Genomic DNA, 26,908 nt, shown 5'->3' on the forward strand with positions numbered 1-26,908 from the left:
ATGTTCTTATATATTGACGTCTACGAGGCAGATTTGGAACTCCGGACTTGAAGGGAGCAGACCCTTGTCCACCACATCAGTTGGGCCTCCACAGAAGTTGAAAGAGGAGGAGAGGCTGAGGAAATGGCATCTTTGCCTGTCACGTGTAAAGTGTTGTCGGCAACACTTTGGTTGCACCAAACCATGTACATAAATACAATTCAGCCTCTACATTGCCTCATTCTTGATAAGACAACTATGAAACACAACCCCACCAGTGCTTCATCAACCTAGCAAAAACTAACACTTTCATGTTGCTATCTCATAAGAATATGCTTAGAAATCCTCTTCAACTTTTTTTTTTCAGCAATTTCACTTCGATGTATTCGAGAAATATTCGAGAAATATTCGAGAAATATTCGAAAAATATTCGATTCGATTCGATTCGCACTCACACTTCAATATTCGAATTCGCTTCGCACCCGAAATTTTGCTATTCGCACAGCTCTCTAAAATGTACCCAACATAAATGCTGACATTCACTCTGGGATCATTGCGTGTTCCTGCAGCGAAATGTATAGATGTCATCTGTGAGCACAATTGTATTCTCTAGCAGGAGCTTGCTGAGCTGTCTCCCACTTCCTTTCTGTTTTGTTTCTTCCTGCCGTCTGCAAAGCCGAGGGAGAGGAATCGGGCGAGGAGAAGAAGGAGCGGCCCAAGCATGGCGAGGTTGTCAAGCCAGACCCCCTCAAGGAGATTCGCACGGTTTTCCTCAGCAACTTGGCATACGACACGGAGGAATCGCATATCGAGGAGGCCTTCAAAGAGGTGAGCCTTCGACCGAGTGTCAGAGACCCTTTAAGGAGCAAACGGCGATGAGATCATGCCGTGAACCGTGTGCATCAGGGGCTGGTAAGAGGTTGCAAATAGTGCACAAGAACGCCATATTTTCTTGCACACAGCCCATACAGAAAATACAGAAACTTCAGAGTGAAAGTAGAAGTGCGAGTTGTACAAAAATTTCAGTGTGCAAGGTTATGTCACGGCAGTGTTGCGTGGCAATGCAAGAAGGGTGGCATTGGCAGCAATAGTTGAAACCGACAGTAGCTGAGGACAGGGGAATTTCACTGGTGACTGAAACCGAGTGAAAATAAAGGCTTTGCAATCATTGAACATAATTAGTGGGGCCATTTCTGTTAAGGTGCAAAATTATGGTAACTTGCATGGTTGAAAAGTGCTGGTGCTACACGGTGATCTTTTTTGAAAACCTTTTCCGCAGGTTGTAGTTGGGGTTATGCGTTGGGATATATGCAGAGGTGGGTTATACTCGAGAAAATGTGGTACAATATTATGAGGGACACAACTTGATCATTTGTTCCTGTAGGTGGTTACCAGGTAACGTACCGTGAGCTGTGTCCTAATTCCAGACATTGTTGTTGGTGGCAGAAGTGGCATCAGAATCGTTGTGGCTTCCAGGCATAACTGGCATGTCTTTCTTAAACCACAAAAATTCATGTTATAGACCTTGTAACTTCAGAAATTGAAAATTGCTGAAATTGATGCCAAGAAGTAGTCCAATTTTATCATAACACTAAATATGATAGTAGATCCAAATGAAATGGTGGATCCGAAGAATCTGCCACTGCAGAATCATTGGGTATTTGTATTTGCAGTCTCTGGCACTAAGTTTCGCTTTAAACTGACCATAAAAGAAAAATGGAAAGTCGTCATGTCAGGGCAACAGTGGCAAACAAACTCTGAAACTTGAGCAATTTACCATTAAAATTGTGATGGTTGGCATATGGGGTTTGTGCGAGACCAGTGAAGGAAAGGGGAACAAAAATATCTGCAGTTTCGCCGGAATGGCAAGGCAGTTACTGTGATAGCAACGCACTGGAATACTGTACAATGTATGCAGCATTAGGAGGGATGTGCTTCCCCGTTGTGTTCCCGAACTGCAGTATACTGTCTACAAGCCTCCAGCATTGAACTGCCGCATGTCTCGCACAGCTGTACATTGCTCCTGCTTGCGGACACACATGCGAGCGTGCTTTTTCTTCAGCGTGACTAGCGTTTTGCTGAAGCTCTTCGGTTGGTGTGGTGACGACACACAAGGCACGTGGAATGGAGCACGTGATCAGTGCACTGATACGCTGGAGAAATGCCGGCTCGAACTTTGCACCGTCTCGCAGGCAATGTGTAAATGATTTTCTGCGCCGCTGACGCAGCTTAGATACGCTGGCATGACTTCGGCTGAGATTTACGGAAGCAGGCGTTTTCTGGGTTCGTAGCTGGAGGAGCAGTGCTATCACTCTAAAAATCTTGGGTGTATTATTTACAGGCAGGGAGACAGTTATGTTGATTACAGAGCAATTGGGGGTAGTCCACATTCTTGTTGACATTAGGAGGTAAGATTGGAGCCGGGTAACGCTTAAGCTACGGATTGGTAATCAAATAGAGTGACACCGTTAGTGCCAAAGGAATGGAAGCACAGTTGAGGATGGAGGAGAATGAGGGGATGTGAAGAAATTTGGAAATTTGCAGGCATAAGAGTGAATCAGCTGGTGCGAGACAAAGACAGTTCTGAGAGGCCTTTGTCATGCAGTGCATTATGCTGCTGCTGCTGCTGCGGATGATGATGATGATGCCAAAGCTGTTTTGTAGAAATAATTTTCACATGCACTTTAAGTTTAAATAATTCTCAAATGGACTTCAGTACCATGCGAAAAGCATTCTGCACACAGTGTTAAGGTGTGAAAGTCAAGAGAAGAGCCTGTGCTCATTCCAGAATCTCGTGAAAAAATCGCCAGGCCCGCGTGGTACACGCAGCACAGTCAGAGCGAGAGCTGGAAGAGCGGCCTTTCTAGACCCCGTTGTAGACTCTCTTGGGTCAACTAATACAAGCACACATGCAAGGTAACCACTGCGCCATAGACCACCGTAACTTTCATGACGTAGGGAAGCACCCACTATGCCATTATTCGTCGTTCTGCGGAGAAGTGTGGTACCCGCTACGCACCTGTAAAGCACTATGTGCACATTATTGATGCTGTGGCTGATGACAATGAGGAATTATGACTCAGCCTTTTGTAATGGGTTGGAAACAACCCACTCGTTATGCAATTCGCATTGTGTGACACCTGGCTCTTATTTTACTCTTCTACCATGCTATATCACATATATTAACCTGATTCCTTCCCCGACCTGAAGCCTGTATAGGGTCCTTTTGCGAAGGAATTTCAAGCATCAGCGTGGCTCTGTCGTAGAATACTGGACTGCTACGCAGAGGGCCCGAGTTCAAATCCTATCCTATCTTGGATATTTTTTTCTTATTTCGCGCGATAGCTGTTACAGACAGCAGCGGCGGTGGACAACTAGGCTAACAGAATCAGCTGTTGTGATCTCAATAGCTTTCGCTCAAAAGCTTTCTTTTGTAGAACGATACATGTCTCAGTAGTAAATGCACGTACAGCCACGCTCAATATAAGTTAACACGCTGGCTGTGGTTGAAGGGGCCCTAAGCCTGAACGGTGACACTGGAAATGTTAAATAGGTTTAGAAAATACCAGTAACTGAAACAATGCTTACTTCACTATTTTTTGCTATGTTGGCAATGTTTGCTATGTTGCAACTCATACTGGGCATCGCTGTACATTTTAGGCTTAAAATTGCACTTGGGGACGATGCCACAGTCCTGCTATCTTCTTGGCCATTTCTTTCTTGTAAAAATTGCAGGTTGGCGAAATTGAAGAACTGCGGCTCGTTCGTGACTACAAGGGCAGATCAAAGGGATTTGGCTACTTGGTCTTCACCCACATGGTAATGTTCAGCATATATGTAGTCTTTGTAGTAGCGAGGCCACCATCCTATGAAGTCTTCGTACACTTCATTCTAGACAAGCTTAGATGCCTTACTGGTGAACCTTAAAAAGTAGTACTTGTTGCTTGTGCAGATGCGTTAGGGATTTACTCTAAATATGAAAGACTATAAAATTTATCGGGTGTTACCAGGTGACAACAGGGGATAAAATGAAAGGTGATAAGTAAGGGTGTTTGAATATTCGAACTTTCGAATATTTTTCGAATACTAGTGTGTGCTATTCGATTCGATTCACATTGGAATTTTACTATTCGAAGTACTCGAACTGACAGAAAGTAAATACAGTGACAAAAAATCGGCGTACAGCATGCTTGGTCTTGCGTTTTGAGGCAGCGACGTGCGAAACTGCTAGCCGCTTCCACCGGCGAGCAGTCGCCATGTGACGAGCTTGATCCACGGTTCTGAGGAGCCAGCAGGCGATTCGATTCGTTGCTTGCGACGAAGCACATTGCGGCTTCTTCGCCGTCGCATGTCCGCGAGTGCGATGTCCTTGCCCGCAAAGTTCGGATTCGTCTCGTACACCGGCACCGTGAGCAGAGTTAAGCCATGACTCCGAGCAGTAAGCTCGGCTGCGGTGCCCGATGTTTCGAAGTACGTCACGCTCGATCGCGAGTACAAAGAGTCGTCCCGCGATTGTGTTCGCCACGAGGTCCGAAGTGCTGATAAGCAGAACCTCTAACCGCAAGTCCCACGAGTCTAAGATGCGCGTCTGTGATGTTCGCGACGAGTGCGGCGCACTATCGTAATGTAATGATGGAGCTTCTGCCTACAGCTGCCAAACTAAAGCATAATTATATTCTAAATTATCGTTGACCCTTGAACACAGAATGAGCGCGAATGCTTCACTAAATGGTGCGATTTTTGACAGCCGTGTCCTCGCAACGGGCAAGCAGCAGATGACGCTCTCCCGGAGCAAGGATCGCACCAATGGCGAGGACACGTTTAACATTCGCTTTTTGTATGCTTGTTTCTGAATGGAGGACCTAGCTGAAGCGGGAAATGTGAAGACGGAGAATCTTTCCAACGAACCCGAAATGGCAGCGCCTGGTTGCACCATTGCGGAGCTATAATTAAAAAAAAAAAGAAAACGCTGTTTTCTTATGATTCCAGCAATTATTTTCGCCAAACGGCGAATTATCAAGTTATACAGGCTCGTGGCAATACTGCATGTTACGTCATCCGCGTCACTACGTGACAACTAGAAGCACAGTTTCATTTTCACGCAGCAGACAGTGCGCAACCGCCATGTGTACGGGACTGTCGAGCAGAAGGAATCGTTTTCTTTTTGGCCCTGTTCTGCCCTACATTTTAACGTGAAAGTGTTGCTTCGCCAGGTTTGCGAAAGCGCGCACTCATCAGGCGTCCGCAAATGCAGAGCACGGAAAACCCGTGAGCTCTCCCACCGGCACTGACGCCGACGCCAATATGTCAAGTGTTGTCGACACCACTTTGGTTGTACCAAATCATGTAAATAAACACAATTCGACCTCTGCATTTTCTCATTCTCGATAAGACATATAAGGAATATGACTTAGCAACACCCCTGCAGTGCTTCATCAACCTAGCCAAAAGATACACTTTCATATTCCCATCTCGTAAGAATATGCTTAGGGGTCTTCTGCAACATTTTTTCTGTAATTTTGCTTCGAAGTATTAGAAAAATATTAGAGAAATATTCGAAAATTATTCGTTTCGATTCATTGTCAAACTTTATTATTCGAATTTGCTTTGCACCCGAAATTTTGCAGTTCTCACAGCTCTAGTGATGAGATAAAGTTTAGTACAAGGCATAGTGTCAAATGAGGGTGCTACTTCTTGGGCATGTCAGAATTGAGTACTACTTATAGGGTTGCACTTTGAAGGCACGGACGACTTTGTCCGTGTTTCAAAGGTTATAAAAGGGACAATTGCCATTCATGCATTTGTAGCATAACGGTACAAGGAAATCCACACTAAGGAAATCCAAGCTACGAGAAAATGGATTTCCTTGTAGCTACAACAAGCAGATTGCAATTTTCTCTCATAAATCTGTGCATGAACCCATGCAGTATGCATTAGTGTGGATTTACAAACAGCAGCTCATGTTTTTGTAGTGCACAGTTTACTATGTATGCGTCACCTTGGACCATTTTGTGTTCTTTGAATGTGCATTGCCAGCACAGCCCTTTTTTTCACTTCCATTTTGTCACGTTCACTGGCACGTGACTTGTACATTGCGAATATTGTTTTTTTATTACTGCTTCCCTACGCTCAGAAAGGACAGTTCCCTTATTGACCAAGTGAGCGAAGGCACAACTTATTCATACTTTAGATTACAGGAAAACGGGACGAAGTGAGGCTTTCCAACCAACCTAACATAATGCTTCTTTTGCTTTTTGTTGCTCGCTTGTTTTGTTTTTGCTGCCAGTAGTGTTTCTCACTTCTTGCAAAAGCATAAAACAGGCCACTGTAACTTGACAAGAAGAGGGAAGAAAGACACAGTCTGCAGTGGCATGGCAACCCCAGACTCATCGAAAATGAAACATTACAGACAAGATGTGCGAATGTCACCTTGACCTTGTGCTTTGTTGCTTTCTATCCAGCAAAGTGTGGAGGCAGCTCTGAAAATGGACCGAACTCCAGTCAACGGTCGGCCTGTCTTTGTGTCTAAGTGCAACGAACGAAACCAGTTTAAGGTGAGGAAGACTAAGAGCGTACGTGAGTAGATAGAAACGTGAGGAAAAGAAAAACTCCAACCAAGATTTATTTTAAGGTGCCCACTGTTTCGAAGCCTGACCGGCTGTTTCTTCAGGGGTGAGAAGACCCAAGATGTACAGTGCTTATGTACGTCTTCTTGCCGCGTGTGCGAGGATTTATCGAGAGTTGTAACAAAAAAGAAAGTAACCTTTGTCGGTGGCTCCTCCTGGAATCTTGACACATACAACAGACAGCAGGAAACATCGACCATAACACGTGGTCACTGCCCTCCTTCTGATGCCAAGGCTTCCGGCAAACCTCGCACACATAGCAAGAGGGTGTATATATAAGCGCTGCACATCTCGAGCCTTTTCGCCCCTGAAGAAGCTGGTCAGGCTTCGAAATCTTGGCTATCTTAAACTAAATCTTGGTTGGAGTTTTTTATTTTCCTCGACTTTCTGTTACCCCAACCAGGCAGATATCTGCCGAATGCTTACCTGTGGTAAGAGAGCCTTGAATTGAGAAGGTTTGGCACGAAAAGGATTGCGAATTACGAATTAAAGTGATTACAAATACAGTAAGCACATAAAATATGTGCAGTTATTGGTTGCTTTGTTTCGTCCTCTGCACTACTCATTCCTTATTCATTATGATACAAAAGCTGGCTCAATAGGCAGTCTCCTGAAAACGTGTGGTGCGTGAAGGTCCTTGATACCAATGAAAACCCGTGAATTTGAAAAGTATATTTTTGTTGTTTTCATTGTGTTCTATGTAGAATCAATTCAACTGCGGCACTATAGTGCCTAGAATATACTTACTAGTGTGCCGACCGCGGGCGTTGCGGTGGCACGGAGAATGATGCCTTCCACCGGGGGCCACCAGACGGCGATAGCCGTAGGGACCATGCTATGCTGAGCGGCGTCTCTAGCCGACACGCGCGCCTGGCAGAGACGTCGATGGGCTGTCCCAGCCAGTTTTGCGCTGCAGAACGTTGGTTGGGGTGCAAGGCGTTTTTGAAGGAATGTGCTTTCGTAGCACTAACAAGCGATCGTACGCATAGTCATCATTAATACGCTGCGCGATACCGGGTGTTTCTTCGAAAAATACTATTATATGCGACACATGACCACTAATGCTAAATTCACGGCAATTTGTGGCTAATTACCATACATTCACTAATGATCTGTTTGTTTACCTAAGGACACATATTTTACAAATTATCTATTTAACCATCCAACGAGACATATTTTACAAATTATCTATTTAATCAGCTAACAACACATATTTTACTAATTATCTATGTAATCACCTAACGACGCTCAGTGTATCAATTATTGAAGTGTTTCTCACAAACGACAGCCGCCGGAGTTAGTCTTCGATTTGTGCTCTTTATAATATTCTCCCACTCAGCTAAACATAATTTAATTTCTGTGTCCACAGGAGTGCTGAATAATGAGACCCGCTCGTTGTTTGAGCGGTAGCCACTCGTGCAATATGGGACAAAACAGGTGCTGTCTTTACGCCTCGTCTTCTGCGACCACATCGCGGTTCTGTGAACAGAAACAAGTGCGAAGCGAGCGCACAGAAAAAAAGCCTAGCAATGACATGCGGAGACACCATAAGCTACTGGCTCGAAAGCGACAACGCCCCACAAGTTTACTGCAATGGAATATTTCGTAACACCGTGATCACAACCGAGTGAGCTCACGAACGGGCATCCGAAGCGACGCGCATGCAACGCGCGCGCTTGGCTTGATGCGCCGCTCGGTTAGCTTGGTCCCTAAGAGTGTCGCCGTCTGGTGGCATCCGGCAGAAGGCATCACCGTCGGTGCCAGTGTCTCCCATTGGAAACGCTCGGCGGTCGGCACACTAATAAGTATATTCTAGGCACTATAGTGGCACGGCAATTTGTCCAAGCTCAACCTTTGGTTGCCAACTACAGTGAAATGCTCCTTGAGAAAAACGTTTCTTGAATGAACTTCGACAAATTTCCATTTCATGGGCCATTGTGTTTAAAGGGACACTAAAGAGCAAAACGATTTTTCTCGCATTAGTAAAGTAGTCTTCCACGATACCAAAAACACCACGCTTGCTGCGAGAAGACGCTTAATAAGCGAGAAAACGCGCAAAAAGAAAATACAGGTGGCGACGCCACCTTGGAATTCCCGCACCATTTGCCGTGACGTCACATATTTTTTACGGCGCCTGCTTGGGCCTACGTAGTTCCTAATTGGTTAAATCGAAGTACATTGTCCTCTGAGGAGGCCAGAGACTTGACATAACGAGTTTGTGGGAATTTCGTCGAGCCAATGGCGCCAATATACGTTAAATGCTCTTTGAAACCTTTTACGTCACGAATTACAAAGTTCGGCGCGAAATTTAAAAATGAAACTTTGAACTTGGTTTTCTCCTCTAATAATAAACCTGTGGTGGTTAAATAAACTACACAAGAGTTCTCCGAGCACACTTTATCAATCGAAACCAATTCATTGTTTCTCTTTAGTGTCCCTTTAATAGAACGAAGTTGCAGTCATATTGATTTGAGTGTTGGGGCCAAGGTTCATTCACACATGCTCTTTAGCCTTGATTGACATCCAAGCCAGGATCTGACATTGACATACAAGCAAGGATTGCCTTTTAAAAAAAATCCGGCAGATCCCACGCACTGTGGGAATCGATGTAATGCGAAGCAGCCAGCAAAGAGCTGCATACATCACCTTGTTTGTCTTTGAGCCAAATGAAATCATTCATGCCATGGCATCTAGTTCACTATATATCGCATGTTTGCCATGCACGCATGCATGCACAATCTAGTGTACACCATGCCAATGAAACGCATATTTTGGTATATAAATGCATGACCTGTCGTTTATGTTCATCACGCACTCGTGTCATGTCATACTAATTTTGGTATACAGTCGAGCCCGACTATATCGAACCCGTTTATATCAAATTATCCCGTATATCGAACAATTTCTAAACACGGTAAATTTACATTGAAAATATATAGCAAAAGTTACTGTTACATCGAACGAAAATAGCAACGACAACTGATATATCAAACTCCATGTGCCTCAAAAGTGCCCCAGCAAGTTGGCTTTCCCTCGCGGTGGCGGGGAAAACTGCCGGCGCCACCCTAGAAAAAGTGGTTTAGACCCAGTTGTGCATGGGCGAACACCCCCCTGCAAGAAATGATCCTGGCCCGCTCGCAGCGCTTACAGCCAATCAGAGGCCGTCGTGCTTTCTCCGAGGTACAGAGGCGGTAGAAATGAGCGGCATTTTTTTCTTTCTTTATGCTTGTGTGCCTGCTGCTGCCTGTTTTCCTCGAGTCCTCATTCAGCGTGGTCCGTGCTGGTGGTGTTGCCTGTTGGTGCTCTGTGAACCTTCGTGTCGGCAGGGAGCTTAAGATCGACTTGCTCGGAGCTCTTTCTATGTTGAGTAGATCGTGGGCAGATGTCACGAAGGAGACGATCCAGAACTGCTTTAGGCGTGCCGGCTTCCGCATGCCTGGTGATGACACCCCAAATTCCGATGACAGCACTGAAAACACCGCAGGTGTTTCCGCCGAAGTTTGGAGCGAGCTGGCAGAGTTCCCGGGAGCTATCGACATTCGACGAGTTCGTCAGTGCGGACGATGATATCGCCATCATGGGTGAGCTACAAGATGAGGACTACGTTGCAGACGTCGTGCCGACCACGAGCCAAAGCGACAACAATAAGGAAATTGACGATGGCCCATTGCCTACATCCTCCGAAGTGATTAGTGCACTTGCGTTGGTCCGGCGCTATTGTGTGAATGTGGAAGGTTGCAGCCTCAGCTGCTCCGACTCGTTGGACAACGTGGAGGCGTGTGTGCTGTCGCAGGCAGCGAAGTCGTTGACACAGAAGAAAATCCAGGACTATTTTGTTCCAAAGTAGGGCACGCAAGTAAGCCACCGTATTAATAAAGTACCTTTCTTATTGTTATGTGCCTTTGTGTCAAAATCCTATAGCGGGCCTATATCGAATTATGCCATATATCGAACTAATGAACGTTTTTTGGCGAGTTCGATATACCCGGGTTCGACTGTATATCCAGTTAACAAAACGGCCGGAAGCGCACCACGACAGTGTCATGTAAATCATACTGTACATGACATGCACAACATGATTCGCATGTTAGGACCTGTCATTTGTGTTCATCATACAGTTTCTTCGCGCAATATCAATTTTAGTGTATATCAAACGAGCAAAATGGCTGCGAATGCACCATTAGTATGGCATGAAAATCATCTCATACATGACATGCGTGTCATGATTTGCATGTTAGGACCTGTCATTATGTTAGTCATGAACTCCTGTCACGCCGTACCAATTTTGGTATATGTGAAGTTAACGGAATGGCCGCAAGAGCCCCAAGGCCGTGGAATGTAAATCATGCTGTTCATGACATGCATATCATGATTTTCATGTTATGCCCTGTCATTTATGTTCATCGTACAGTTTCTTCGCGCAATATCAATTTTAGTGCATATCAAACGAGCAAAATATCATATCAAACGAGTGCGCCATGCGTATGGCATGAAAATCATGTCATACAGGGCATGCATATCAAGATTTTCATGTTACCACCTGTCACTTATGTTTGTCATACAGTCACATCGCGCAATACCAATTTTGGTGCATATCAAGCGAGCCTGTATACGCTCAAAGTCGCACAAGTTCGCTAAGAAATGCTTCGCATTTAAAATAAAGATAAAATAGGATGGTTGGGTTCTTGGTATTATATTCTGCACAGGGTTCCCTACCATTGTTTTCTACCCATGCCGACGTACTCCACATTAATTAAATTCTAAGCTTACCTGAGATGTTTTGTTTTCCCCGACAGTTTCGAACGGGAATGGAGAAGAACAAGCTTTTCGTCAAGGGCATACCTTTCTCGGTAACAGAGAAGGAATTAGAGGAGCTCTTTGGAAAGGTATGTAAGATGCTCAGGGTTATTAATGATTCATAAGCGGCCATGGGTTGGAATAAATTTAAAGTATATGATTTGCTGCAGAATAAAGGTTTGGGAGAACACAGTGAGGATGATCTGTTTTGTTATTTCAATGGCCGTCATACACGTCATTTGCTGGTGAGCACTAGAATGTGTACTCGACTCCCAGGCACTGTGGCCACATTGCAGTGGATGCAGAATACAAGAATACTTGTGTACTTAGTGTTTAGTGTGCACTAAAGAACCTTAGGCAGTCAGTGTACACTTGCTCTTGTGCAATAATAAGGGTTACATGTAGTGCATAAACAAAAGTGGCAGCTGCTGCACAGTTTGTGCTTTGCTGCATTAAGTGTGATTGGGAAGAACGCGTATTGCAAGCCCATTGCATAGCTGCACAGTAAGAAGCAAGTTGGTGACTGCATTTCTCGAGTGGTGTGTCGTGAGAGAGCTTGCTTGACACTTTTGTTGTTTATTGAATTGTTTGTGGGTTAGATACCTTCTTGAACGTTTAGACATCAGTTGACAGGTGATGGCAGAAGTTGAGTCCTCTGAAGGTTTGCACTTCTGATATCGGCCAGTGCTTCAGGTTGTGGGGATCGCAGATAACAACCCTCGCCCTCACCTTCAGCAGCGGTGATAGCAAGCAGCGACGAGCGCCACTGCGCATGTGCATCCATGTGCAAAGGGTTTATAAGCCAGCCCAGCGAGTGGCCCGAGGGGAGTTGCCGGTGAACTGCCGTGAAGTGTGCGCGTGTGCGTGGCATGCGGTCTGCCGGGGCCAGGGTTAGTGGCGCCGGTGCGGAAGTGGTTCATGGAAGTGTTTTTGGAAGTTGTTTTAGAGTTTTCTTGCCACCCTAACGTCGTTCAAGTTTTGACTAATAAATGTTATTGCGTTTCCCCGCCGTCTACGAGCGCCTTCTTTTCGAAGTAGACAACGGAACCCCACAAGGTATATACTAAATGACGATAAACAGTGTTCCTGTGCCAAAATGTCTCTTTGTGACTTGTTTATTTGTAGTTGAGTAATGGACAACTTGGTACCAGTTTACCTTTGCAGTGCCACTTGTAATGGGGGACTAGTTAAAAAAGGTTCGTTTCAAAGACAGATCTGCACCTCTTTACTGTTACATATTCTTCATGTTCCATTCACGGGGCCCTGTTAATTGTATTGGCGCATGTGTCCTATCTGTCGTCTATACCATGCCTTGCATTCTAAGTTCTTTTTCAAGGACACGTACCACTTCTTTTGTTTTTTCCTTCTCCGCAGTATGGTGAACTGAAAGGCGTTCGGCTAGTCACATACCGCAACGGTCACTCAAAAGGAATAGCTTATGTGGAGTATGCCAATGAGGTGAGTTACTCTCTGGTCTAAGCTGTACTATATTTCATTTGCAAGGAAAAGGGGCACTTACTCTCGTTCGCATTGCCTTTATATGATGGAACTTTCTAAGCACTCCCACGGGGATTGCTGTTCCTCTTCTGAACTCTTTTGTGCCTGTATGTGTGTGCATTGCAGTTGTAGCATCTTTACCATCTGCAGGTGTTGACATATACAAACTAAATATTTGTGTTCAAATAGTAATTTTCTAGGCTGAAACAAAAATATATATTGAACGGTATTGCAAGTGAATTGAATGCAATATAAATACGTTTCTAGCTGTTTTTAAATAATGAACAGCCCTTTTTACCATTTCTATCAGAACAGCGTTCAGATCCCAGCACTGTTAATAATGTTAACAACCTCTTGTCATTATGTTGTGCAATACGAAGTGCGATTTGTTGCAAGCAATACTGAAATATTACAGACAATTCAAAGGGGTCACAGAAAGGCGGACACTCAGTTCGCGGCTGATGTTCCAACTGAGGGGCTGGTCTACATCAAAGCAACAGCCGCTTTTTTTGGTGGCGTATATATAAATGAGTCATTAGGAACATAATGTGTATTGAATACTTTTCGTGTCATGTGTCGTCATCATGGGTCATCAGAAGGAAGTCTTGTGGGCCAGTTAACATCTCTGCATTCTGTTGAAACAAGTTGAACATGTTTTTGTTCTGCTGTAACAGTAGAGTGAAAAACGAAACAAGAAACTTCTCTACTTATATTGGTTGTGGCAGATGGTACGCTTATTACAATGAGTGATTCCACAATAAAAAGCATTCAGGAAGAACATGGATTCACATCCATGAATTCATGGATATGAATCTAGTGGAACCTCATTAATTTATGTGTGCGCAGCACATAAATAGTCAAAGTGCGAACAAGTTTGTGTTAGCTAAAGCACATTCTTTCGTTTTGGTCACTGCTGTTACGCTTAACGTCAGCTTGATTTCGGCTTGCATGCTTAGTTTGAGGCCTAAGCTATAAAATGATTGAAAGCTGAGCTAGTTGGTAGGGATTCCTGATAAAAGACTGTAGGTGTGTAAACATGGACACGAGAGAGAAATCAAGACAAGGCAAATGCTGACTAACTACTGAAGAGGCACACAGCGGGGAAAAAGAAAGTAGGCACAAATCTGCGCATGCTCAGGCAAGGTGCGACACCTATCAGTCCGGCACGCGTGAGAGTCCACGGGAGAGATAACTGTTCAGGCATTTGATTTCTCCTTTATGCAAGTTAATCGACAGCTGGCTCAAGCATGCACTACCACTACTATTGATATGCCTAAGCTGCCTTTGCCGACCACATAAATGGGCAGTTCGAGGTCGCACTCTCCACTTAACACTTGTGAAACCTACTCTGCTTTGTATTTTCTTGTTTGCGTTTCATTTGTCCATGACTGTACCGGACAGCCTAATGACATCTAAACATTAAGTGAATCTGCACACTAACTGGCAAGTACAAGCAAACATGCTTCTACGCACCGATTTCCATAGGGGATGACTTATTCAGCTTTCCCCACTGCAAGTGTGTGCAAATTGATCAGAAATTGGCGTTATTTCACTGTGACACTCTATCCACCGAAAGGGCTTTCCTGCCATACCAGTCATTATAGTAAACTAACCAGACAGTGTCCGGGTCTCATCTGCCTTGTTTCTGTAATGGGGTTTGGTGGTCATTTTAAATGCGAAGCATTTCTTAGCGAACTTCTGCGACTTTGACCGTATCTATCTATCTATCTATCTATCTATCTATCTATCTATCTATCTATCTATCTATCTATCTATCTATCTATCTATCTATCTATCTATCTATCTATCTATCTATCTATCTATCTATCTATCTAGCCGCCTACGACTTTGTGCTCTCCTGGTCGCTTGGTTAATCGAATGTGCACCAAAATTGGTATGGCATAACATGACTGTATGACGAACATAAATGACAAGTCATAACATGAAAATCATGACACGAATGTCATGTACAGCATGACTTACGTGCCACGCTCATGGTGCGCTGGCGGCCGTTTCGCTAGATTGATACACACCAAAATTGGTATCTTGCGACGTGACCGTGTGACAAACATAAATAACACGAGTTATCATGAAAATCGTGACACGCATGTCATGTACAGCATGACTTACGTGCCACGCTCATGGTGCGCTGGCGGCCGTTTCGCTAGCTTGATATACACCAATATTGCTCTCTTACGACGCGACGGTGTGACGAACATAAATAACACGAGTTATCATGAAAATCATGACACGCATGTCATGTACAGCATGACTTACGTGCCACGCTCATGGGGCGCTGGCGGCCGTTTCGCTAGCTTGATATACACCAATATTGGTCTCTTACGACGTGACCGTGTGACCAACATAAATAACACGAGTTATCATGAAAATCATGACACGCATGTCATGTACAGCACGACTTACGTGCCACGCTCATGGTGCACTGGCGGCCGTTTCGCTAGCTTGATATACACCAATATTGCTCTCTTACGACGTGATGGTGTGACCAACATAAATAACACGAGTTATCATGAAAATCGTGACACGCATGTCATGCACAGCATGACTTACGTGCCACGCTCATGGTGCGCTGGCGGCCGTTTCGCTAGATTGATGTACACCAAAATTGGTATCTTGCGACGTGACCGTGTGACGAACATAAATAACACGAGTTATCACGAAAATCATGACACGCATGTCATGTACTGCATGACTTACGTGCCACGCTCATGGTGCGCTGGCGGCCGTTTCGCTAGATTGATATACACCAAAATTGGTATCTTGCGACGTGACCGTGTGACGAACATAAATAACACGAGTTATCATGAAAATCATGACACGCATGTCATGTACAGCATGACTTACGTGCCACGCTCATGGTGCGCTGGTGGCTGTGTCGCTAGCTTGATCTACCCCGGAATTGGTCTTGCGCGACCGACTGTGTGACGAACATAAATAATAGGAGTTAACATGAAAACCATGACACGCATTTTCCTCAATGACATACAAGACGATGTATGCAGCTCTTTGCTGGCTGCTTCGCATTACATCGATTCCCACAATGCGTGGGATCTGCCGGCTTTTTTACTGTTGTTTTCTCAAGTAGAAGTCTTCCTTAGCACAACTGCATAATCAGTGTAAAGCGGGTACACTTTGCATGCGTAAACTGAAGTATCACACAATATTAATTCCGATCCCTTAGTGCGCTTTTAGTTCTGTAGGGACATCAACTTTCTAGTTGAATTTTCATAAAACGGCAGCCGGTATTTCAAAAAGGCTAAAATATAACCTAAGCAATATTAAATATTACTGCAATGCTATATTATAATATTACCATAATGCACTTTCAGTGCAATGTACGAGTTGTCTGCCAAACTTTTTAAATAGATACGATAACACAGAAAGGAGCCAGGGATGGAAGAGTGCCAAAGAATTGAATTCTGACATCGTTAAAATGTGCACGTTGGTTGTCTACTGAATTAGTATGTGAAAATTCATGGATGGTCGAGTGAGTGGGCTGGAATGGCTGTCGTGCAACATAACCCAGTATTCAGTGTGCCAAGAAGCTGAACTTAGGAATTGTAAATCACCTGCTGCTTCCTTATCTCAATGCCTTGCCTCCTTTCTTACCCTCCCCCTCCTCCAGACATCCGCCACGGTGGCACTAGTGCAGACCGACGGCATGACCATGGGCAATCAGACACTCCAGGTAGCCATCAGCAACCCCCCTGCACGTGGATATCGGCAGCAGGGCAAGGAGGATGCGGCCGAGGACGGACAGCAGAGGACCCAGTATCCCCTCGCATCCCAGGTCGCATCGTTGGGTGGCGGACCGAAGGAGACCGGCCTGTGAGTGGCACTTGACCTGTAAATCGGCGTTTTCTCTGTAAACCTCCCCTGGTTTTGCTGGTCGTGGCTGCCGTCTAACAGGAGTGACTTCCGGTTCTGCACTTGCGACGTTATGTTCATTTCCAGTTTCCACTTTCACCCTCTTCGTTCACTTCTGTTTTCTATTTCCGGTTTGTGCTTAACTTCTTTCCCGTGATGTCGTCCTGGTGCAAAATTTCTGAACATGGGGTGAAATTAATGTGACACACACAAGCACTAACACGACGTCACGCTTGTGTCTGAGACTTGCGCATGATGCTTGTGTATGTCACATTCATTTGTTCCGTTGTTCAGAACTTTTCGCACTAAGACAACTTTGTGGACTACCAAATAGTAGCTTGAAAATGCACCTTGGCCAGCTAATTCCTTTCTGTATGCACTTCACTTCTGGTTATAGCCTAGCTATGCAAGTTCCTTCAGAAATGATTGTTGACACTGTGATCAGGGGCATCACACTGTTACAGACTTTTACAGACAGTGGGTAGAAGAAGCCCGGGAAGGCACGTGTTGTGCTCATCTAAGCGTTGGTTGAAAGACTTAAGATGCGAAGGAGCTTCACTGTATGTTGATTCCAAAAAAAGCACATTGGACACGGTGCATATTTTTCTTTCCCTCTTTTCCACCAACGACTGTGGTACGCTTTTCCAGCTCCAGACATTTCTGTGGGGAGGCCATTCCACATAAACTTGTGGTCTTTTAAAGTCTTATCCGGCTAATGTGCGACACTGAGCTAATAAGGTCAAATTTGTACCATAGTACTTAAGTGCATGGTAAAGGTGACGGGTATATATTACTGAGCTAGTAGTAACACTAAATTCTGATTCTACTTGTCATAAGTCGTGACTGCGTTAGAGTACACATTAAATCCATGTGGAAAGAACAGTTATGTAGTTGGGAAAGGTACAGTGCTTAGAAATTGAAACCCATTGGTTGGTGTCTTGCACTTATTCGTGTAACCGATGACCGCTGGCTGTTTCTCTGGAGCTCAGACACTGTTGTAATGCTGAACCAAGGCTCCTGCTTTCGTTGCATAGGGAGTCGGCTCAGTGCGGTCACCACTAACCAGTGGCGGAAAAAAATGCCAGCCATCATGTTGGCCGATTATAGCAGTGTACTTAAAGAAGGAACAGTGACGTCAATTTATACGGCTCGACATTAAAGACATTCCTTGGTTGAAAGAGTCTGCCACCTGCAGTGCTTCTGAATAATAGCTATCTGTTCCTTGTAAACTTTCCTGCCTCCCGATTAGTGGTCACAACAGAATCGACCATTTCTATACTGTCGCTCATTCCTTGGGTTACACTGCAAAAATATTTGTGCTTGCTGTCTGTAAAAAATTAATGCATAATTGACAGTGATGTGATAGCTGCGCCATTTGTACCAAACTGTGCTAAGAGGTGAAACCTGCTGCATCCTGCTACATTTTTGCAAAAGTCTCATAATTTGTGCCGAGCGTGCGCCGAGGCATCGTTCTTGCGGTCTTTCAGAGGAAAAGAAGACTGAACGTGCTTGCAAACCATATTTAAGTTAACACTAATTTCTGGTGGCCATTAGAGCATAATGGCAAATGCCGTGTAGTTGAAGTAGTTGCTAGGCGTATTCCTACCAAACAGTTCATACTGGCACATACTTTTTCAGTAAAGTTTTCTACTACTACTAGACCATACTGCGAGATTGTATGATTAAGTTCAGCAAAGTAGCTTCTAACAGTTGTGGACCAAGCTAGAGACCAAGCTATTTGATTGATTCTGTTAACTACAGTAAGCAATACATGCATGTGCTTGAATACACCGTTTCGTTATAGTTAGCTTGTTTTACAAGAATATTGTACCATTTCTTGTCACATATACTTTCATAAAATTTTAAAATTATGTCTGACCATACAATCACCAGACTTTATCAACAGTTCCATGCGCTGCAGTGGACTGTGGGATTTTGCCGAGAAAGCATGGTATCCCAGCATCCCAGTATTTTGGGTCTGTTTCTCGACCGCAGCAACAGTCCGTGTTTGAGAACTTGCCAAAGTTAAATACAAAGCCTCCCATTACCGCAATTTTCATGGAGCACAAATTAGATTTTGGACACAAAGGACCAATTATTCAACCCTGTATTTCATAACCCGTCCATGAATCAGGATCTCAACGGCTCTCTCCATAAAGCCGAAGAGCAGACACTTCACGCAGCGAAGCCCTAGGTTGGTCTGAACGTACGATCATCAGAATAGTTCTTCTGGATCATAAACAGAATGCATGGAAAATTTACGTGGCTTGTGCTTCCAGTACTGTAACTGAATTATCAGGGAAAGTCATATTAATTTAAAAATATGAGCTGGGTTCCCGGAAAATGCTAGGTGGCCTGACGTTACGGTGCTAAAGAAACTTGGGGCTGTCCGCATAAAAACGACGAGCAGTAACTTAGTTTCCTCTTTCGGGGTATCCTAAGTAAAGATGCATGTGTTTGTGCATAAATCGATTTTGTTAAAAATGTAGTACGACTGTTCCATCTTAGAGACAAATATTTGTGTTTGAAACTGTTTGCTTGCTGCTCCAAAGCGGTATTTCAGCTGCTCCGGAAGCTGTGCGGAAGTGGCTTTGGTTGATCACATCCCTGAATTGAACTCCAGAAATCATAATTTTACCCTCACGGGATTGATGAAATCAGTTGAATTATTCAGCTGGTCAAATTAGGCAAAAGACAGAAAACATAACAAAACACACCGCTGGCTCATTTGGCAACAGTTGCCCCTACTGAAACTTGCACCAACAGTTGATGAGTTCAAAGCAGAACATTAGCATAAAAATGACGCTGTAAAATGAAGTACAAATTGAACACCCACACCTGATAATGGGCTTTGCTTAAAGATAATACAGAGGAGGTGATCACTGCCTCTGTAAATGTGTATATAGTATGTACAGTGTACAGTTGGTTCCAAATGTTTACAGACTGCAAGAACTGAAAGGAATGTTAAAATCGGAGTAACTTGTGATCTGAGAGGAATGTTAAAATCGGAGTAACTTGTGATCTGAGAGGAATGTTAAAATCGGAGTAGCTTGTAATTGTACGCAGTAAAAACGCACATAACACCAGTTTGTTTGCATATTGGCTGGAGATCCAGATGCTAGATTGCTGAAATGCTCAGCTTTTTTTCTGATGCTGTGGTTCTGAAACTTGATGTTGGCTGTTCAAAATGTAAGAGCACGTTCTGCAGTGTGTTTCATTTCACCCGAGTAACGAGGGAAATTGAGTGAACCCTCCACTACCTTGTGCTAGAACAGCGTGGGCATATACGGCCAATTGTCTCAGATCTCCTGTGAATCTTTGCACGCGTGTTCGTGTTTGGCAAAGCATTTGACCTTTCCAGTTGGCGCTGTTGTCTTCTCGTCACAGGAGAGGTCGCGGACGCACTCAGGTGTCGCTGATGCCCAGGGCACTGCAGCAGCGCTCGTCTACCGCGGTTACGAAGAAACCGGAACCGAAGCAGGAGCCGCAAGAGCAGCCAATGGAAGTGTCAGGCTTGTCATCCGAAGGCAGCAAAGGCCTCAGCAACGAAGACTTCCGGAGCATGCTGCTTAAGAAGTGATCTTGCGTCACACCTAGATGAAATTCAACTCTTTTGTCCCTGTTCTGTGTACATCTTTCATCTGTAACTCCATCAGCTGTCCATTGCCGCGCGCTATACACTGTTTGTGGAGTTTTGTTCATATACTATAAGTCATGCAATAAAGGCTTCGATTCTGGTCTTACCATATTTTTGCATTGCAGCAAACACAGCTGTGTATGACAACACTGATATCCCAGCGCAGTAATAGTGAGACGAATTCTAAGCCCAAATTATGAGTGCAGCACAAGTGTGTAAGAGTCATGCATGCTGACTTTATGGATATTCGTGGAAGTTGTAGCTGCAGGTGTTAACGCTTCTCATACTTGCGATGAGATGAGTCTGGCTCTTCGAGGCATTTTGCAGCCAAAATATGAGGTTAATTTTGGTTTTATAAATACTGAGAGTTTTAAATTACATCACACCTTCATTGAAATGAAAATTTAAAAATTTTTTCATTGCTACAGTAAAAGCTGTAGGGAACATCGATGTATTGAAGTCAATCTAAAATGTTTTTAAAACAGAGTTCTTTTTCTCGAGTATGACATATAACAAGGTACGACACTCTATTTCGTTCACTCGACCAGCTTGTGAGTAAAACTTAATGCTCCCCAGAGTTGCTTTGAAGGGTCAGTCCCCCAATATAAAGGTGTCAAGGGTCAAGGTGACATTAGGAGCATGTAACGTTACATATTCTGCGACTGAAATTGCCACATCCGCTAGTCGTAAATCTTTATCGGGCACAGTCACTCGATGTATAGCCATTGCACAGAAATTGCAGCCAGTATACTAGGCATAGGGGGGGATGGGGCTGTTGCAAAGTTTTAATTGGAGTACACTGATCATAAGATCTGGTGCGTCATGGTATTTTTCAGCATTGCTGTTGGCAGTGAAATCTCTTCCTTGTGTGTTCAACAGAGTAGCAGTCACGTACTCACAAGATATTGTGATGCACAGATATGCAGCAGACTCGATGAGGAAGCTGTCAGTATGGCTCCATGTATTCGGATACATCTGAAAAATTCTGGTAAACACTGACGAGTAAAATGTTTCACAATTTTTATTTATCTGATAAACTCCGATTTTAACGGCCAGTATGACCCCGTTCTGCTCTTTATTGAAAGGTCATGTTTTAAGTGGCCATTGATACATCGGCAGGTTCGGCCAATATAAACTTTGCTGCTTCGTGCCCCAGTTTTGACGTGCACTCTCATGCTGGGATTCCACTGCACCATGCTGATGGACCTCTTGTCTGCCTCTTTCGAAGCAAGTGTTTGGCGCCACGCACGGTGCCAATAGTGATAAACTATATCGGAAATACCTACATGGGGTCAGCGCGAAAGACACTGCGACGATAAGCTGTTCGATGAAAGACCCCCCCACTTCCATCCCCGCCGACGAGACGCCGGAACTCTGTGGACGTCGGGCAGTGGTGGTGCTTGCAACCTTCTACGACGACGAGCTTCCTGGACGTAGGACCCTCATGAAGGGCTTGCAAGTAGTTTAGCAGTGTAACACAGTATCAGTTGACATGTTGATGCAAACCGCTCTTCAGAAGGTTGGAGAAGCCTTAGCCGACGTAGCTTTGTTGTGCTCCGATTCAAAGCTAAGAATCATCACCGGAAGAATTGCGCTTCTTTCGGTGACAGCAGCCTCATAAATTGTCTTAGCAGAACTTGGTGCCGGTCTACTTGGTACATCGATAGAAACCAGGATGCCTAAGCACCAACACTCTTTTCTGGTGCTTCTCCTTTCTGCTGGTGTTGTTACTTAGGTGTATATAGCCGGATGCAACTTAAGAAGTAAGGAGAGGCACCGCCCAGACGACCGAAGCGCGACAGCCAATCACCTCCGCGACCAAAGAAATAGTTCCAGTCATACACGCGGCAACGTTCTCCGAAGGCGGCTGTCCGGCTCACGACGTCCGTCTGTATTGTGCACTCATTGGTGCGGGTTTAAGTGCATCTGCCTTTGAGGAGCAAATGCCGCAGACTTCTAATGTTGTATCCGACTCTAGGTTCTTCTCAAAACTAGTGCAGTATGCTTGTGTCTGTTACAATAACCAATAAGGTTCTAATACGCACAAAAGTAGGTGTTTTGTATTCAAGTATTTATGCTTGTGTGTAAATGCAGTTTGCGCGTTCAAACCTTTCAGACTACTAAAATACGCTTTGTGTGTTGTGATGTCTTCGTTTTGAGACATCATTTCATTACGGAGTACAATAGACTCTCGTTAAACGGAACCTAAAGGGACCAGGAAAATGTGTTCCATTTAACAGGAGTTCCGTTTACTGAGAGATGAACAGGGGTGCAGAATTCATGTACGAAACCAATCATATTAGATTCAGTTGTTCCATTTAAGCAGCAGTTCCGTTTAACAGATTTCCGTTTACTGAGAGTCTACTATATTGCGAATAATGCAAAATTAAACTCAAACCTTTCAGACTACTAAAATATGCTTTGTGTGTTGTGATGTATTCGTTTTGAGACATCATTTCATTGTGGAGTATTGAGAATAATGCAAAATTAAACTCCAAATTTTGGAGAATTGGGGATTTAAGAGAAACAAACTCCGAGAAACGCCGAATTTCCCCCCAAGAAATAAACTCCAAAAAACATCCTCCAAATTAAAAAAAAAATAAACTTCGAAAACAAGGAGCCCTAGCTATCACCAACTACGACATTCATCTTCGACAGTTTCTACCACAATATTTTTCTTATTGGGAGAATTCGTCTCGAAGTATAATGAGAATTAAAAATAAAAGAGTGTGCCATGTACGTCATGCAGGTTGGTGTAGCCATGTCTGAAAACTGGTGCACCACCCAATGGTTGCAGTTGTCCGATACAATGGGCTTCAAAGCGTCATTGGCATAAGTGTACACGATTAATTATGCGCGAAAGCTTGAACCATTTAATTCCCCCCCTCCCCCTTATAATCGCGATGCTTGCGCCAATGCGAGCACCGATCTGTATGACTGCGAGACTAGGTGCGGAGGATGCCGCAGAGGTCCTTAATAGTTGGACGTAAATAGTGCATGTATTCTCTCAACGTGCTAAATAAATAATGCCTTTGTACTACCCCTCCGGCACGCAATTCAACTGGTACAAAACACACAACGCGTGCGCGCGAACGCGAGCAGCGCGCAGATGATAACGGTAGAAAAACGCAATCATGGACGCAGCAGCCACTTCGAGCAATGTAAAACAAAAAGCTCAATCCGACGCCGCGCGCAAAGGACACGGGAGCAGCTCGCTCATAATTTATTGCGTAAGCTGTTGCGACTTCGCTGACCAGCAGCGCAGCTAGCGCGCAGCGCCGACCTCGCACAGAGGGCGACCATGAAGCCTCCGGAAGTGACGACGCCGAACAATTTGCATCCTCCTCTCTTTTCTCTCTTTCAGCACTTCCTTTCCGAACGGCCGGCGCATGCGCGGTGGGTGCGGTGCGGCTCGGAACTGAAAAGAAAAAACGAACTCGCAAAGAAAGGTGCTTGGGAAGATGGCGGACCTGTAGGTTTTGAGTTTGTGCGCTGACACCCCAAACATTTCGCCGAGCATGGTTTTCCACGGCTCGAGGAAGCGTCACCGGCTGTGAACGGATCGTGCGAGTGCCCTCGGATAAAGTGCGCCCAGTTTCGCCGACATGTCTCTCGTGACAGTGCTACGTTCTCCGTGTCGCACCACGGATAACTCTCCGACGGACGAGGAGCCTCTTCCAGCTGTAAGTCACAAACGTCTTTTGTTTCTCGTAGTTTTGAAGTGTCCGCTACGTTCCGCGCGGCTAACGTGCCGGCTCTTCGTAGCTACGTAGGACGAACCTTCTTTGGCCTTGGGGCTTCGACTGCGACTCGTGTTGTGTTTGACAGGCGGCGAGTGATTGTTTTGCTACAACCGCTGTGGCGGTGCTTTATTTTGTTTTGCTTTCGGTTCTTCTGCGTAATCGATGAGTGGGTTCTTTTCTGTTTTACCACGTTTACGGGAAGGCTTTATCGCTTTATAAGGGCGCCTAACACCGGCTCTTTTCACTGGTGTGATTCGTTGAGCTCGTGCACGGCTCGGGGATGCGCAGTTTTGCGGCAAGCTCGCTCGAACCGGGGGTTGCAACCGCGTGAGAGTAGAGCCCGCGAAGAGTACTATAAATGTTCGCGTGCAGCCGACACCCGGGTGGTTATAATTAGCCCGTAGTCCTTCACGCAGAGCCCAAACTCCGCGAGTTCTGTTTTGGGAGCATCTCTTGGCGTGGCGAGCTTCGTTTGGACCAGCGCCGCTGGCTGCGCCTCGTCTGCCATACATTCGTTCGCGCTGGCGGCTGGGTTGCCCAACGACACATGGCCTCAGCGACGCTGTGATCCTCGACTCGCTGAAGACGTCGGGAAACGAGCCATTGTTCACATCACGGAACCTTTTAAATCGTCTCAGCTCAAACGGACAGCGAGATTTCACCATGCCGTTCACTGTTTTGCTGGCCGCAACGACTGCTGGCGACTGAAATCGTCGCATATACAAAAACTCCACCGATTTGCTGCTGGTCTTGAGTACCGCATTTCTTTGTTTTGATGGTCCACAGGTACAGCTAGATTTATGATTCATCCGTATATTAATTTGATTACCCTAATAACAGAAATCGTGTCCTCGTACCTTGCGGTCGCGTCGAAGCACGGCTCTGTTTACGTCATTCATTCGCTGCAATCCATTTTGTTTTTTGTTTGTTTGTTTGTGCGGGCTCGTACCCTTCTGCTCCTCGGGGCACAATTGCGAAGAAACACATTGCACGGCGTTTGAGGTGGTGCTATCGTGTCATAAAGCGCGATTGCAGCCGGATTGTTAATCCCGAATGACAACGCCGAGCCTGATTTGCCGCGAACGAGAGAAACCCGTTTGTGACTGTGTGGGTCACATTCCCATGACACCGTGTTGGCGATGAAGTGCGCTGATTAGTCGAAATCTTTTTATTTCCGGCTATTTATGTAACAGTGAGCGCTGATATGAACTGTAACGAAGCCACCGTTTTTGTCGGCTTATAACAGGCGGCCGTACCAACGAACACACTCGAGGTAGGCGAGGGAACGCAGCTGACAGGCAGCACAAATAATCGAAAACGGCGCATGCACGAAACCGTGGGTGGACGTGTGCTGCCGGCGGTAGTCGCAAACACACAGCTGCTTCCATTCACGAGGCGACCCACCGAATAGAAAGGGATACTCGCCCTACTTTCTTCACTCCCCCCTCCCTTTCTTTTTTCACCTTATCCGCCACGTTGTGATATCGCGCCCACGACATGAAAGAACGCCCTACGAGTAATAACGCTGTTTCTTGATTTCGATATGTATTCTGCTTTAGCCTTAGGCTGAAGTGTCCGCTGGTTTGATAGATCCGCCTGGCTCAGCTCTCAGGTGGTCCTATACAGGCTCGGCAGGTCCTTATCAATATGCAATTTACGGGCTGTTTATCAGTTTTGAAGTGCACCACGAGTTATCTAGCGGGCTGCCATGTATCTTCATCTGATAAGTGTGTCAGCGTAGGTCGGCGAGGGCTGGTCTGGAATTTGTAGCAGTAGTAGCACTACCAACACGAAACAGGCATGTGTCTGGGATATATATATATATATATATATATATATATATATATATATATATATATATATATATATATATATATATATCGCGAGTACATGGGAGTGCGATCATATATTTATAGTGTAAAAACCTCTGCGTGATGATCTTCTTTTTCATAAATGCCGATAAAATACAAAATACGTTCTCGTGGCTTTTCCTTTATATTTTTTTTATTTCTGAATCCACTTCAGTAAAAAAAAAAAGAGCTGTAAAGCAATAAAGTCTAAATTTCTCACAGGTCGCAAACAAAATTTTTCGTTTCCGATGTTGCAACTCCTCACTAAGTGCCTCTGCAGGTAATATATATTTGGCAGATTTTTATCCGATGCCAGGACGGTCGCATTCTAATGCGAGGCGGCGATGCGTAAGCACTCGTGTGCTTTGGGCTTGGTGCAGCCATGCAGCCCTGCGTGCCGCTAACGGTGTCTCTCATAGCCCGTGCGTTGCCTTGCGACGTTAACCCAAACGAATCGATTGTTTACAAACCAGTGCAGTCGGTGAGAGGTCACGGCGGCTTTCCGTTACGCAATCGTTTATGTTTGACTGCGGCTGCGCCGCATTGCGATGGAACGCGGTCGACATTTTGTGCACATGTCATATTCTTAGGAAATTTATAAACACGTATTAACTGATGACACTCGATGTGAAGGGGTGCAGTGGCAGCCCATATTTTACTAATGCAGTAAAAAATTCTGCTAAACATTTATGGACGTACAAAACACCTCATGTTTTCTTCTTCGGCTACACAACAGTTGATTTCATAAAGCTATAAAGCGGTACATGTTGCTTGACTTGTTTTTATACAGACTGTCGGGTTGATGACCTGGCTCGACGTCTCGACTTGTTTCGCAGCTGTTCCTGCGCCAGCGCGCTCGGTATCAGCTGGCAACTTAACACAAAATTCCAA

General features: G+C 44.9%; 1 protein-coding gene across 2 annotated transcripts in view; it reads left to right on the forward strand.

Annotated features, from left to right (window-relative positions):
• Positions 1-20,530, forward strand: part of LOC119390814 (squamous cell carcinoma antigen recognized by T-cells 3) — a 50,230-nt gene extending 29,700 nt beyond the window's left edge. For both annotated transcript variants that reach the window (XM_037658517.2, XM_049414934.1), the window contains exons 17-23: positions 656-807; positions 3,715-3,798; positions 6,441-6,533; positions 11,402-11,491; positions 12,777-12,860; positions 16,546-16,748; positions 20,175-20,530. In XM_037658517.2, coding sequence (XP_037514445.1) covers positions 656-807; positions 3,715-3,798; positions 6,441-6,533; positions 11,402-11,491; positions 12,777-12,860; positions 16,546-16,748; positions 20,175-20,367 — 899 coding nt within the window. In that variant the 3' untranslated portion in view covers positions 20,368-20,530. The remainder of the gene's footprint in view (positions 1-655; positions 808-3,714; positions 3,799-6,440; positions 6,534-11,401; positions 11,492-12,776; positions 12,861-16,545; positions 16,749-20,174) is intronic.
• The last annotated feature ends 6,378 nt before the right edge of the window (positions 20,531-26,908 follow it).

Source organism: Rhipicephalus sanguineus, chromosome 4 (genome assembly GCF_013339695.2).
Source record: "Rhipicephalus sanguineus isolate Rsan-2018 chromosome 4, BIME_Rsan_1.4, whole genome shotgun sequence".
Lineage (NCBI taxonomy): Eukaryota > Metazoa > Arthropoda > Arachnida > Ixodida > Ixodidae > Rhipicephalus > Rhipicephalus sanguineus.